At 33.7% G+C, this 14479-nt stretch overlaps 1 protein-coding gene across 2 annotated transcripts in view; it reads left to right on the plus strand.

Annotated features, from left to right (window-relative positions):
* Nucleotides 1–14479, plus strand: part of LOC145297600 (5'-3' exoribonuclease 1-like) — a 194008-nt gene that overhangs the window by 46857 nt on the left and 132672 nt on the right. For both annotated transcript variants that reach the window (XM_080143661.1, XM_080143669.1), the window contains exons 7-11: nt 3509–3597; nt 6278–6365; nt 7916–8084; nt 9680–9747; nt 13623–13751. In XM_080143661.1, the coding sequence (XP_079999787.1) occupies nt 3509–3597; nt 6278–6365; nt 7916–8084; nt 9680–9747; nt 13623–13751 (543 nt within the window). The remainder of the gene's footprint in view (nt 1–3508; nt 3598–6277; nt 6366–7915; nt 8085–9679; nt 9748–13622; nt 13752–14479) is intronic.

The raw sequence follows: 14479 nt of genomic DNA on the forward strand, positions 1-14479 counted from the left end.
TTCTGGTGGTATTTTTCCGGTTGCCGGAAATGTCCAAAAGCAATCAGCTTTGAGTAATGTGGAAATATTTTCCTTATATCAGACAATTGCTATTCAATTTGGGCAATCCCCTTTACATGGGGAGCTGGTCCCCCCCCCCCCAACATCTTGGGAAAATAAAAATAAAGTGTTCTCGCAGTAAATAAAATACTACCCCGCAGTCAAACTTGACCTCATTAAGTCATTAAAACATGCACCTGCCAATTCTAAGTAATTAAATAAATTCAAACGTTAGTATTTCGCGGTGGCCCAATTGTTAATGTCGCACATTTTTTTTTTCACACTTTAATTTCCAACTTTGCCTCAAGGGTTCGGGTTTGGGTTCGATCCTCATACTTACCCCCCCCCTAGTTATTAATGAAAATGAAAAAATAAATTTGTGAAAGGAAGTGAAATTACTGTATTACACTTATAAAAAATAAGTTGACAAGGGAGATAATTAAGTTCTGTTGCTTACGTCATATGACGAATGTAATGTCCCACAAAATTTATTCCTCATATAAACTTTAGCGAAAACAGTTTTTGCATTAAAAAATAAAATAACCAAAATGAGAACAATAGTCGAAACAATCCAAATAATACAAAAAAAAAAAAGTTTTACATTGATAATTATTTTTCTACCTTATTTTCCATAATTTTTGAATATGTTACTATTTGCTACATGACGGTTACATAGGAACCATTTGTTTTACTCAAAATTCATTTTTTTTTCCGTTTGTATAATATAGAAGTGCCAGATTCTTTTAGATAATGAAACCTGAAGTTATACAATGTGAAAAATGGATACACAACTAATTTTTTTCATTTGCAACATGTTTTGAATAATTATAATTCAAATGCTAATTGATCTACAAAAAATAAATTTTGTACCAGTCATGATCAGTGTTGGAAAGCTTCCTAAAAAGAAGAAAGTTCTTCTGCTCAGAGCTTGTTGCAATTCGATCTTTTGTAATATGTGTAAGCATTGGGTACACAAAAAGTGCAATGGAATTACTGGTAGGTTGAGAGAGGATAACCAGTTTGTATGCCAGAAATGTCATCATCATGCAGTCCGTCAATAGATGACTAGTTGGGGCCTCAGTGCTTTATCCCTCGGTGTTGGCATAGTCTCACTCCATCATCACAGGACTTTCCACCTTGGCTCCAAACTTGCTTGTGCAGTTTACGTGCAGTATTTGTTGGGCATCAGCTAGACACCCTCTGAACCTCCAATGCTGATGTCTAGTGAAGTGAACCCACGACGACTAGCAGCAGAGGAGGCCGCAGCTTCTGGATGAAAGTAATCTTAGTGAGCTAAACAGTCGCCCTATCATGTCCGCCACTACGCCTTTTCTTTCTGGATGAGGTTCCATAGCAAGACAGCAGTAGAATTTGAAGTCAGTTCCCATCTCTTAGCCTTTTGTTGTGATAAGGCCCACAAGGTAGTGGTGTTTGATTTTGGGGTTGGTTCCTCTAGTCTTCGCCCAACCAAGGTCACCCACAAGACAGTGGGTAGGGATTGGTAGTGTGCCAGGGCATGTCCACACATCGGTGGGCCATAATGCACTACCTCTGGGGTCCCCTACTACTCCGAGATCTACAAGTTTAGCTTGGGGCCCGCAAGGCACCCAGTTACCGTGTGTGGCCAACGTGGAGGCACTCTAGGAGTCTTGATGATGGAGAGGCTATGTACTGGCAGGGAAGACTTATGCATAGCTGCTCCCTTAGCCAGCGGTTAGCTGGAAGCGAGAAGGCATGCAAGCATGAAGTTAACACTAACTTATACCTAACACACTAGACGCATCACATCCCCCTGCCGGATTAAGAATCCAAATGCACACACTACCAAAAATGTAAGACAATGGAGATGGATGAAAACTTTGATATAGGCAAAGTATATTTGGATAGTGAAGCTCTTGAATTATCAAGAAGTTTTGTTGCCTTGGTGATACCATTAGAACACAGGGTGAAGCAAGTGCTAATGTGATTGCATAAATTAGGAAGTGAGTGGAGTAAGTTCAGGTAACTTTTGTCATTACTAACCAGCAGAACGTTATTACTGTTGATCCCCCCCCCCCAAAAAAAAGTCTGTCAGCGATGTGTACGCAGTATGATAATATATGGAAGTGAAACCTGGCCAGTGAGGGTTGAGGACATGTGTTGCATGGAGAGAAATGATATGAGAATGATACAATGTGTAATGTAAGTCTTAAAGATGGGCTTAGTTCTGATGATTTCAGAAGATAAAATCTAGAAAATATAAGATGTAGGTAGGACAGTAGACTTTGATGGTTTGGTCACATTGAAAGAATGGATGAGAGTTCTTGGGTTAGTAAATGTAAAATATTTTCTTTTATGGAAATTGCTCCAGTCAAGGCATGAAACCACTTTATGTAAGGAGCTAAAAAAATAATAATGGTACCTCAAGGTCAAAAACTTGCCAGTGATAAGTGTTAGATGGAATAGATTCTGACCCAGAAAACGGCAATTCTTCCCTCTATGTCAGAAACATCACTCCTGGAATGTAAGGACTAAAGGATGAAATAAGAAAAGTGAGTTGTGCAGCTGTCGAAAGTAAACCCAAGATCCAATTTCTACTCTCCTTAAAGTTATGGTTGCAGGTCCAGTTTACAGAGGAAAGGGAATGATAAAAATAAACTTGAAAAAAAAAAAAGAGATAATGACCTGGCCTGGAAGTCAATTTCTTAAAGTCATCCAACATATGCTAGTGTGTAAAACAAATGTTAAAGTGAATATCGTGTTTCTATTTTGAATTTCTGGCATTGCAGTGCATTGAGAATGATGGTGACCATGTAGAAGAACAAATTCTGGAACACAAAAGGTTGCTCGTTTTAATGGTACAACTTCTGTCTTTGTAGCTCTTCAATTCTTTTTAATTAAAAAAAAAAAAAAAGTTAGGAGGCTTTACCTTTGGAAAGACCCTTGTACGTCAACCAATCCAAGAACTTTCATCCATTCTTTCAATGCAACCAAATACCTTCTATATGAAGTTTCATGTCTGTAGACCAAAAACTCTAGGAGGAGTTTGGTAGGCAACATTTTTTAAACAAAAATATATGCATACATATATATATATATATATATGGAAAGAGTTTTGTTTTTATTATAGACTTTTTATGCAAATATAAATCATGTAGAATATCTGCATTAATATAATTACATGTAAGAGTTAACTAAAGATGATCATCCCATAATAAAACTGAAAAAACTAATAGGGAATTAAAATGAATGTTTAAAAGAATATGCAAATTAGCTAGATCTTTTGCTAGCGAATGCAATTCCACAACCCATGTATAAGAAAATTGTATTTTTTTTTTAAATGAATAGAAAAAAGGCATTTTTAATATGAATATCAATACACAAAAAACTCAAATTTATAGGAGTATAGATTTGCTTGTGATTTTATTCTGAATATTTTTTTCATTCTTTTAATCCAGAATATGTTTTTTCATTCATTCTTTTAATCCAGATTATGTTAGGTTTAACAAGTCATGAACCTCATTTCTCGCTACTTCGAGAAGAAGTTCGCTTTGGGGGCAAAAAGGATAAAAACAGACGGTAAGTTTTATTTTTGTATCTGTGCATTTCATGGGTTTAATCAGGATCTTTGAATTCATTGGAAATTTTTACTTCCTTTTCGTTTAATATCATTTGATTCTGAGCTCATAATAGATCCGCTGACTTTAAGTCAAGGAGTCATACTTATAAGTTTCTTAATTTTTTTATACTTAAAACAAGACCTATGTCACTTAGATGGATCATATCTACAGAGGATTATGTGGGAAGTTGGGATCATATCTACAGAGGATTATGTGGGAAGTTGGGATCATATCTACAGAGGATTATGTGGGAAGTTGATTAGTACGATTTAAACTTCTGCATGTTAGTATGGTCAGAGAAGCAAGAACCAGGAATGGAATTCCAAAGTCTAGCAGTCTGAGGGAAGAAACTATTAGAATAGGTTTTCCAGCATCTAGGGATTTCTACAGTGAAGGAGTGGTATTTTGCTGCTTCTTGCATTAGTTGGGAGTATGTACGTCGAGGAGGCACACTCCATTAAAGTACTTGTAAAACAGGCACAAGGATGCAACATTGCGGCAATGTGACAGGGGTTAGAGCTTGGTCGATAATGTGGGATCTATTAGGTAGGAGACTCTAGTTTGGACCCTGTCTAAAAGGGAGAGATTAATGGGAGATACACCAACAATACTCCAGGCATGGGCAAATAATGGCGTTGTAGAGATATAGGATACCCTAAGGTGTAATTTTCTAGCACGTTTTTTTTTTTTTTTTTTTTTTTTTTTTTTTAAACATGTCATGAATAATGTTAAGAAATCACTGATTAAAAATGTTACATATGAAATGTGAGACGAGAAATGCTCTGATCTGGTTGCCTTATACCAAACTGAGAAATAGTTTTCTGTGCTGCTTAAAATAGAATGTAAGGTATGTGGTCACAAAAGAACTTGTGTGACTTAAACAAGACATGGCTGAATCAATAACGGTTAGAACTTGAATAAAGAGGAAGGAATGGTGTGCATACATACAGTTCTTTAATTCTTATTACCAATGGGGTTGGTCACACAAGTTGGATTTCATTATTATTTTTTTTTTTTATTGTATATATTGAAGGGTTTTTCTTGGCCTTTTGCGAATGCTCTGTGACTTTGAAATTTTATCAGAATTTATGGTTTGCATTCTTTTTTAATTTCATCAGTAAACTTTGACTAATTTAAGCATTGCCCCCCCCCCCATTCTATAATCTGAAATCAATGTAAATAACAAGTAAAATAAAAGCTTGGTAATCTTGAAGCATTATCAAGTCAAAAAGAAAAAATATATAAACAAAAAAAAACTATCACTAAACAGATTAAAATTTACTTTACTACCAGTTGTAATATTATCTCTGAATTTGTTAAGTTGACTTATCAAAAAAAAAAAAAAATGAAAATAAAAAATGGTGTTGATTTCTTTTTTTTTTTTTTTCCTAGGTGGTCTTTTAGTTTTGGAGAATTTCAAGTTTAAAAGATAGTAAAACAAACAAAAAACACTTACTGTACCATAACTCAATTGGATTTAGGCGGTGGTAGGGTAAATCATCTTTTTGTACAAGTTTTTGAGAAATGAAGTATAATAGAGAGCCAAGCAACCATTTTGATGCTAGTGTGTTGAAAGGGAGGTTTCGACTCATGTTGGAACGATTGATCGGCGTCAGAAAAATTGGAACTTTTTGGGGTATCAGATCAGTCTTGGAATAGGAAAAATTTGTGCCTATTTTCCGATGCCAGAAAAAATTCCTTTAAGTGTCGTGTTTTTTATCTGATTTTGTTTAAAACAAATTTCTTCCTAGCGGGTAGTGATGATAAAATAATATTTTAAACTAATAATAAAACTAAAATCTATACATCATCTCCCACAAGTGAATTTTTACTAGTGATGGGATGATTCTAATTTGTTTCCTGATTCCGTATTAAATTACCGATTCTGATTCTTTATAAATCTCTAAATATTTTACTATAAGTGTTATTTTGTCCCGATTACTGTCAAAACACATCTTAAATGTGCATGTATTTTCTTAAACGTAAAAACACTTGTGAAGGGGTGATCTACAGATTTTAGTCTCTTACTGGAAGTTTAAATCGATAAATAGTTATTTTATTATTACTACAAGCAATGGAAGATGTTTCTTAAAACAAATAAAAAAAGATAATTAATGGAATTGGTTTTGGCATCGGAAAATAGGCTAAAAAATTTTCCGATTCTGATACCCCAAAAAGCTCTGATTTCCCCAATTCCGACTAATCGTCCCAACACTAATTTCTACGTTTGAGAAAATATATGCCCATTTGTACACATGTTTTTATGGTAATGGGGGGGGGGGAATAACAACTCTGCAGTTGAATATTTAGAGATTTATAAGAATTGAAATAAGTAATTTTATAGGAATAGTCCCATTCCCATCATTAGTTTCAACAAAATCTAATTTTGTAAAAAAAAAAAAAAAAAAAAAAAAAAAAAATTGAAAATAATTTCAGAATATTTAAAGTATATTGGTTGGTAGAAAATTAAATTTTAATGCATTTGGTAAGTAACAGTTATTATATCTTTTTAATTTCTTATTTTCTTGGTTGTTAACTCTATTACAAGATTACAAAAAGTTCTGTATAAAAATGAACTGTAGTAATATCTTATCTTATTGATCATTTTTATTTATTGATCTTTTCTTTATCTTTAAAAGGCCACACACTCCCGAGGAAACAACATTTCTACTTTTACATTTGTCTCTTCTGCGCGAATATTTAGGATTTGAATTTGCAGATTTGGAAGTAAGTTTCTTTGACTTTTTCCTTTTCTTTCCTGTTTTTTATTTTTTTTTTTATAAAACACCTAAATCAAAGATTTTAAATTTTAGTTAAACTTTTAGAAATAAATGAATTGAATGTTTCTGATTTTAAAAAAGGAATCAAAGAAAAGGAAAAGTTATTTTCGAATTCAAAAGAAATTTTGTTACATTTCTTCCTGTTATTGTCTTTGTTGTTTTTGTTAACTATCGACACGTCACAAAATACAGACATGAGCGAGTATCTTGTAACCTTTATTATCAACCAGGCAACTAATGATTTCTCTATTTTCGATGCCTAAACAGATTTTTTCTGATGTTCTTCCACGACCGTGATCTTTAGATTACCAGATTCTAATACTGATAATTAAAGAATTGATATGTCATTTTAAAAGTGGACTGATTTCTCCAGCGACATTTTGTGATAAAATTCATCCATTTTACTTTTTCTTTTAAAATCTTTGATTTAGGTTTTTCAAAAAAAAAAAATTGTTTGAAAAAAAGAATAAATAAATAAATAAAAATATACAAGTAAATGTTTCCATTTCATTTCAAAAATAGTCTTTTACTATGATGGTAAGTTTAACTTGTATTCAAACGATGCCAGAGAGAAATCATTTCCATTTAAAATCACATTTACAATTGAGAAAAGCCTTTTTTTTTTCCATGGGAGTTACTACTTATTAAAGTCCGAAAGCCACTCAAGGATAAGGGTTAATAAGTGTACGGTAGTCACTGAGACAACAGCATATTAATAGTTAGTGATAAAAATGGATTATTTGAGAGGGGGCTCAATAAGAACTTGTTTACATTGAACTTGAAGATGACCCGATTGTAGTCAGCTGGAAAGCAGGCTAGTGGTACAGAGTTCCATAGGCAGACAATTCTAAGAAAGAAGCTCTGTTCATTGAATTTGCGTTTAGATTTAGACAGATGAATTCAGTAAGACCAAGAGACAGATATGCTATAATGTAGTTAACTGGTCAGTTAGTGAAATGATAATTAATATTACTAACTTCATCAGCAGTATATGGGAACCTGTAATTATAAAGAAAAGCAAAAATTGTATAACCCCTCATTTAAATTTAAAAAATAACAGGACAATAATCCCTTGTCCAACTTTATTAAAGTTACCTCCCTTTGTCAGCCAAATCGATTTCACACATACAAAAACCATGGCAAAAAAAAAAAAAAAACAACTCCAAGAATACTAAACCATCTACAAAGCCAATAACTTTACTCCTTTCCCCCCCCCCTCAAGATGACAATCAACATGCCTGATGAAGGTCAGAACTACAGACTGAAATGTTGCACAAATAACACTCAAGACGAGAACAACAATCTGATCAAAACAACATAAAACTACTTTGAATGTTCAAACAGATTTTTACATGTATTCTTCAATAGCCACAATTTTTTTTTTTTTTTTTTCATGTTTGAATATCCAAAGAAATTTTTATTTTCATGTTTGAGTATTCCCCCCCCCCCCATTTTTTTTTTTTTTTTTTTTCAATTGTTCAAAATGTTCTATTTCAGCATCGACTACCGTTTCCTTATGACCTGGAGCGAGTGATAGATGATTGGATTTTAATGAGTTTTTTAGTCGGCAATGATTTCATTCCTCATCTACCTCATTTACACATAAACCACGATGGCTTACCTACGCTTTGGACGACATATATGCAAGTTTTACCCACATGTGATGGTGAGCTTTATTTTTTCTGAACCTTCTTTTTGCATGTCCTACTATTTAAACACTATCTTTATCTCTATGACTGTTTACATTACACTTGAATTTCTGTATGTCAATATAATTGGGGAAACAGGAATTCGGAAGTGAATTTCAAAGTCTAACAGTTCTGGGGGGGGGAAGGCTTTCTGGCATCAGGGGATCTCTACTGTGTAGAGGGTGAGATTTTGTTGTTTGTTGGATATTTATGTTGAGGGGGTACAAGGGCTTGTAGTTCTTCAGAGCATCTACCATTAAAATATTTGTAAAACAAGCAGAGGGATGCAACATTTGAAGCCTAGCTGACAGTTCAAGGATATGGACGAAACAAGAGCATCCTACCCTCATGGATTAAATAAAGGGTTCTGTTAGAAATTCTGTGTAGATTTCTGATAAGATACACATGAAGAAGATCGGAGGTTACATCAATGGAAACGTTTTACGAAAAACACTGGATGAGCTCAGTAATACAAATGGAAGATAATTGAATTACAAAATAAAATCCAGCAGAATACACCACGGTTTCTTTTGTAAATAAGTTAGTCATTTTAATCTTTTAATAGCTGAAACAAAACAATGAATTTACTTAGTTTCTCTTGGAAATTTGAAAGCCTTCAAACTGTCAAATATAAAGTTATATCTAGCTTTAAAATTATTAACAAATCCTTATTTATTAAAGCTAACTAAAAATAAGTCTTTTTATTTAGTATTAGTCTTATGTAGAATTATCTTTTCTTATATAGAAAAAATTCTATTGCTATCTAATTTACATATGTCTTTATGGTGTGCTAACATGTACGAAAATGATGCCGAGACAAGAATCAGCTAGAGACATTAAGAACTATTAGAGAATGGTTGGTTCAACACCGTGAGAGATGAGTGTCTTCAGTTAATTGTATTTACAAGGATTAAAATAAATTTTTGGTTCTTCTCTAGAATTCCTCTTTTATTAAAAACAAATAAATAAATGAAAAACTGTATAATGTAAGTATCTGTGATTTAAAAAAAAAAAAAAAAAAAAAAAAAAAAAAATTCCTAAAATCCCATAAATTAAGTAGTTTTATTTTTATAAAGAAAATCATTTTTCAGTGATTACTGAGAATTCGTAGGCATTACAACATATACCAAGTAAGTATGAATTATTGTTGAGTTATCGCCCTGTTTTTTTTTTGTTTGTATTTTTTTTAGACTTTTTTTCAAAATGGTGGGTGAGATAGTTACTCCTTGAATGATCATAAATTGAATTTTCTTATTGAAAATAAAACTACTTGATCAAATTGAGTGATTTTTGGAATATGATATTTTCATATTGTCAAATGTACATATCGTACAAATTTTTCCTTATTTATGATTTTTTAAGACAGGAAGTTCTATGTATTAGCATGTATTTTGTTTTCGGAAAAATATATAGGAAAAGCCTCTTAGGGAAATAAACATTGAATTCTGCTTTAGTATAATAATAAATAATTATCTTTTTAAAATTAAAAATAAAACATTTTAATAATTCAAATTGAATAACCAAGAAAAACTAGTTAACATGGAAACTTATTTTGCTTTTATTTATTTTTCAGGATATTTGACAGACGGTGGGCATTTAAATTTACAAAGATTTCAGAAATATATTGCTGCTCTTTCAGAAGTAAGTTTTCCAATTCTTATTTTCATAATGCAAGGGATGGATGGGTTTTATCCTGGTTATTATTTAGAAGAGTGGAAATGAAACATTTCAAGTTTGTATGAGAGTTATTTGGTTAGATGTAGAACAGTTGAGGTAGCAGGGTCAGTTGCCAAGTAAAGACATAGGAGAAAGTGATAATAATGGGATTTGAGAAAAAGGATAAATAAGGACCTGGTGAAAAATGGATTAGTTTGGAACTTTGCGTTGCATGGTTTGTCTCTTTATTATTGGCTCAAAATAATAGATCCAACACTCATTTTGGATTGGCAAATGTTGAAAAAAAAAAAAAAAACTAGCTGGAACTGTTGCAAACAATATTAAGATTTTCTCATTATGTCATCAACCTGGTGCACTTTTTATTGGGTGTCAAAAAACTCTGCATCCATCAAGCAGAAACTTTATTCATGCTAACTTCTATAAGAATATTTTTAACTCCCTCACGAGATATGTTAATAGCATTGGCCATTTTATTGATAGTTAGATTACCTGTCATCTATAATCGTGTGATCATCATAGCATTTCACTCCATTTTGGAGTCCATCATTGGACAGTGTCTGAGACATTCCTCAAGTTCACATTAGAGCATGCTTCGCTTAGGGGATAGTCTGTGAGAATGTGTGTGATAGTTGGCATGTCAGTACCATCAGAACACCGACCGTCCTGTATATAGCCCCACTTATGCGGGTTGTTCTGTGTTTTGGCAACCTTCGATCGAGCCTAGTTGAGTGTTACCCACTCTTTCCGGTGGAGCTCAGATTCTGCTGGGAGGTCTTCTTTTGGTGTCAGTGTTGTTTTTGATTCATTCTAGCAATGCAGGCAAAAGAATGCTGGTGTTGTTTGTCTGAGGTCAATCAATGACAGTGACAAAGCTCTTATAATCGTACTAGCGGGGGTGCCCGGCATTGCCTGGGTGTTTGTATGTGTGTGGGGGGAAAAAAAAGTGTTAGTAGGCAAGGCAGGCTTGAACCCATGACGTGAAAGCGGAAAAGAAAGTGAAAGAAAACCTGAGAGTTTACCGCTAGGCCATGAACGAGCGAAAGTATAAAGCGTTCAAAGTTTCACTTTATTTATACGAGAAAGACCAACAAACACTGAAAAGGATGGGATGGTGGGAATTTTTTAAAAGTCTATCAAAATAAAGATAGACGATGTCTGTTCACAAATCGGAGATATTACAATCTAGGGAGTATAAGGAAACTTCTCCAAAATAGTAACCGACGTGAGAAGCCCAGCGAAAAAAGCGTTTCTTTGACATACAAAAATGCTTGTGGTGGTTTTGCCGTTTTTATATATATATATATATATATATATATATATATATATAGACTAGTGGGGGTGCCCGGCATTGCCTGGGTGTTTGTGTAGGAAAAAAACAAAAAAAAAAAACTGGTAGTGAGGAAGCAGGCTGGAACCCGAACAGCGAAGGAGGAAAAGAATGTGAAAAAAAAATCTTGGTAGACAAGCAGACTCGAACTTGTGACGCGATGTGAAGGGGGAAAGAAAAGTGAAAAACCTGAGATTTTACCGCTATGCTAAGACGAGAGAGGAAGTGAAAACCGTTCAAATTTAGCGATTAAAACATTAAGTGAATGAGTTCATGCTGTTAGCCAGTTAAGCTTACAGCTTTCCACCTGCATATTTCTTTCCCCACGATGTTGGGGAAAACCAGCTATTCACTAAAAGGGAGTGTCCAAATGAATAGCAGTTGTCTGATATGAGGGGTTTCCCCCAGATTGATCCCCCAGATTGATCAAAGCTAATTGCTTTCTGGACGTCCCGGCATGAAAAACCAAGAAGCTGACTTCGTTTTTGATTTAGTTTCTCTTTTATATGAAAAACACGAACAAACATGCGAGAGGAAGGAATAGCCAGAATTTTATAGAAGTCGATCAAAATAAATATAGACACGACGTCCCTTCGCAAACTGTAGATATTATAATCAAGGGAGTATATTCCCCCCTCTCCCCTGTGAACCCTGGTGAAAAAAAAACTATGCTGGACATACAAAAACGCGCATGGCTGTTTTGTCTTTTATATATATAGATGGTGAACACAATGTTTGTTTGATTTATTTTTCTTCTTTTTTGTTGCTTTTTTTTTTTTTTTATTGCAGTTATAGGATGTCCAGATCTTTTGTTACATTTTCTAAATTCTATTTCCCACTTTAGCACGTTTAATAAATTCGAAGCATCATCTCCCGAGTGTAGTAGCAATTACAGGTAGGTCAAGAGATAATAACCCGTATGTAAAGAAGTATTTACTTATACTTATTTCGGCATTCCCTCTGCTACATCTCGAACGAATGCTGACCAGACATAATTTACCGCAGTAACAGATACAATCATGATTCCAGCGGTCAACCCCATAAAGTTCGATATCATGTTTCACCGTTCTGAGCCAGGTTTTCTGCTGATCTGCGCATCGTCTTTCCCGTTCCCTGAGGAAGGACTGGTTCCATGACTTTGTGGATGAAATCTGTGACAACGAAGAACATGACCAAACAAGCGAAGACATCTCGTGTGGATATGTTACAGCAAGAACGAACAGCAGCATTTAAGATGAATTGCTGTCAACACAAATGCAAAGTAGTGATCGAACACCTCAAGCTTTTGTAGGTTTCTTGCTCTTATCTGCCAAGTTTCACAGCTGTACAATAGAATGGTGTGGACGAGGGCTTGACAGATGCGGATTTTAGTACCAAGTTTGATTTCAGGCCTGCTCCAAAGCCCAGATTAAAGATTGTAGAGAGCGAGACAAGCAATGCTAATGTCGTTGTCGATATCTTTCTCTCCTTGACCTGTTGTGGTGATAGTAGAACCAGTGTGTTTGGAATGATCAACCTCTTCAAGATCAATTGGATGTTTTTTGTTTGCGAGGAAACTAGCAATCAGGAACTTTGTTTTTTGAGCATTTAACTTCATCATTTTAATGTCTGGCATCCAGTAGGATTGGCTCATCCCCAGCGAAAGATTAAGAAGTGACTATTAATTGTTTTCAAAGAAGACATTCCTCTTGGCCTTTTGACTAAGATCAAAGTATATTATCTGTTTTAATACTAAACTTCATCTTTCCTGACCTCGGTTATGAATGAGAAATCCTGCTATAGATTGAGGCAATATTTATTTTTGTCCCACTTCAAAGTGCCTCTATTGTAGTAATCATATTTTCCCCCACATTAAAAAGCAACCTAGGTGACTCGGTAATAGGAAAAAAATATTTTTAATTCAGCAGATTTCAGATAAACTATCAATGGCCTTGTGCCAGACTGTTGCAGCTTAAAATCAAATGTAAAATGGATTTCATGTATAAATTATTTTATTAAAGAAAATTGGGTGCTTGTTGAGAATTCCCTCAATATTAAAAAACAAAAATAAAGAAAAATCTGGTGTGCATACATGTGATGGAAAGAAAATATTGTATTCAAAAAATCATATTAATTGATCAAGTAGTTTTGCTTTTATAAAGAAAATCATTTCTAAGCAAATTTGAACTTTTCAATTTTTTCATGTTAAGAATAGCTTTCTAACATCTAGCAAGTTTGAATTATTTGGATTTCTCTCCCTTGTTTCTTCAGATCGTTTTCAAGATGGCATTGCAATACTGTTGCTGTTCGTTTAATCACAAAATTTGATTTTCTTTAAAAAAATATAACTGCTTGATTAATTTACATGATTTTTGGAATACAATATTTTCTTTCCAACATAGATAAATATACATATCATAGATTTTTTTTTTATGTAATGGGAATACTGGACAAGCACTAAAAATTGCTTTTTATTTTTTAAATGTGACATGATGGATGCTTTAGAGTGTAACATCTGATTTTTACTTTATAGTTGGATCTACATAAATTCCAAGAAACCAGTGCTGATGCTAAATGGTTGGCTAACAAATCGACCCGAGGTCGGCCATGTCGGCCAAAGGTGGATTTACCAGAATCTCCAAAGAAGGGGGAAACCAAATGGGTAATTGATTTTTTGACTTGTTTTTCTTTTTATCTTTTTCTTTTTTTTCATGTTTTTTTATTTACTTATTAGTGAGCATCCACCGTCAAAAATGACAGAAGGAAAAATAATTATGTTTCACCTATGTTCGCACTAATATTCATATAAAATAAAATAACATCTTGGTGTAGCTAATAGAAAAACAAAGAAAACATAGTAACTTCATCTCTATATAATATTTGCGTGCAGAAATTCCCCTCTGGACCAAATTACCATAGGTCTGCAACAACAGATGCCATATACAAATTTTTTATGCTTAAGCTATTTTACACCATCTTATGTAACTTTACAATGCCTTCACAAACACATTTATTCATTAAAATAACATCTTACTTTACTTTCTAGGAGAAACATCATGATCACCTACATCTTTAGAAGGTGTAGTTTGTATTTTCCCCTTTAATTCTAAAGTCCTCTCACCGCTCCCAGTCATCACTGGGAAGAGATGTTCACATTAATACTATATTGCCCTTACACCCATCATAATTGGATCATACTTGCCATTAACTTTCCTTTCCACACTTCTAAAATAACAATTTCCCCCTTCCAAAAATTCCTTATTCCCATTGGCTGAAACCTTACGAACCAATTATTCTTGTTTACAATCTTATAACATAAACGAACATGGTCAACCTTTACTAATATGGCTGCTTTCTCCTAACAACGCAATCATTAAACAATAAATTAAC

This window comes from Euprymna scolopes, chromosome 2, assembly GCF_053919585.1.
Source record: "Euprymna scolopes isolate OS-2025 chromosome 2, ASM5391958v1, whole genome shotgun sequence".
Lineage (NCBI taxonomy): Eukaryota > Metazoa > Mollusca > Cephalopoda > Sepiida > Sepiolidae > Euprymna > Euprymna scolopes.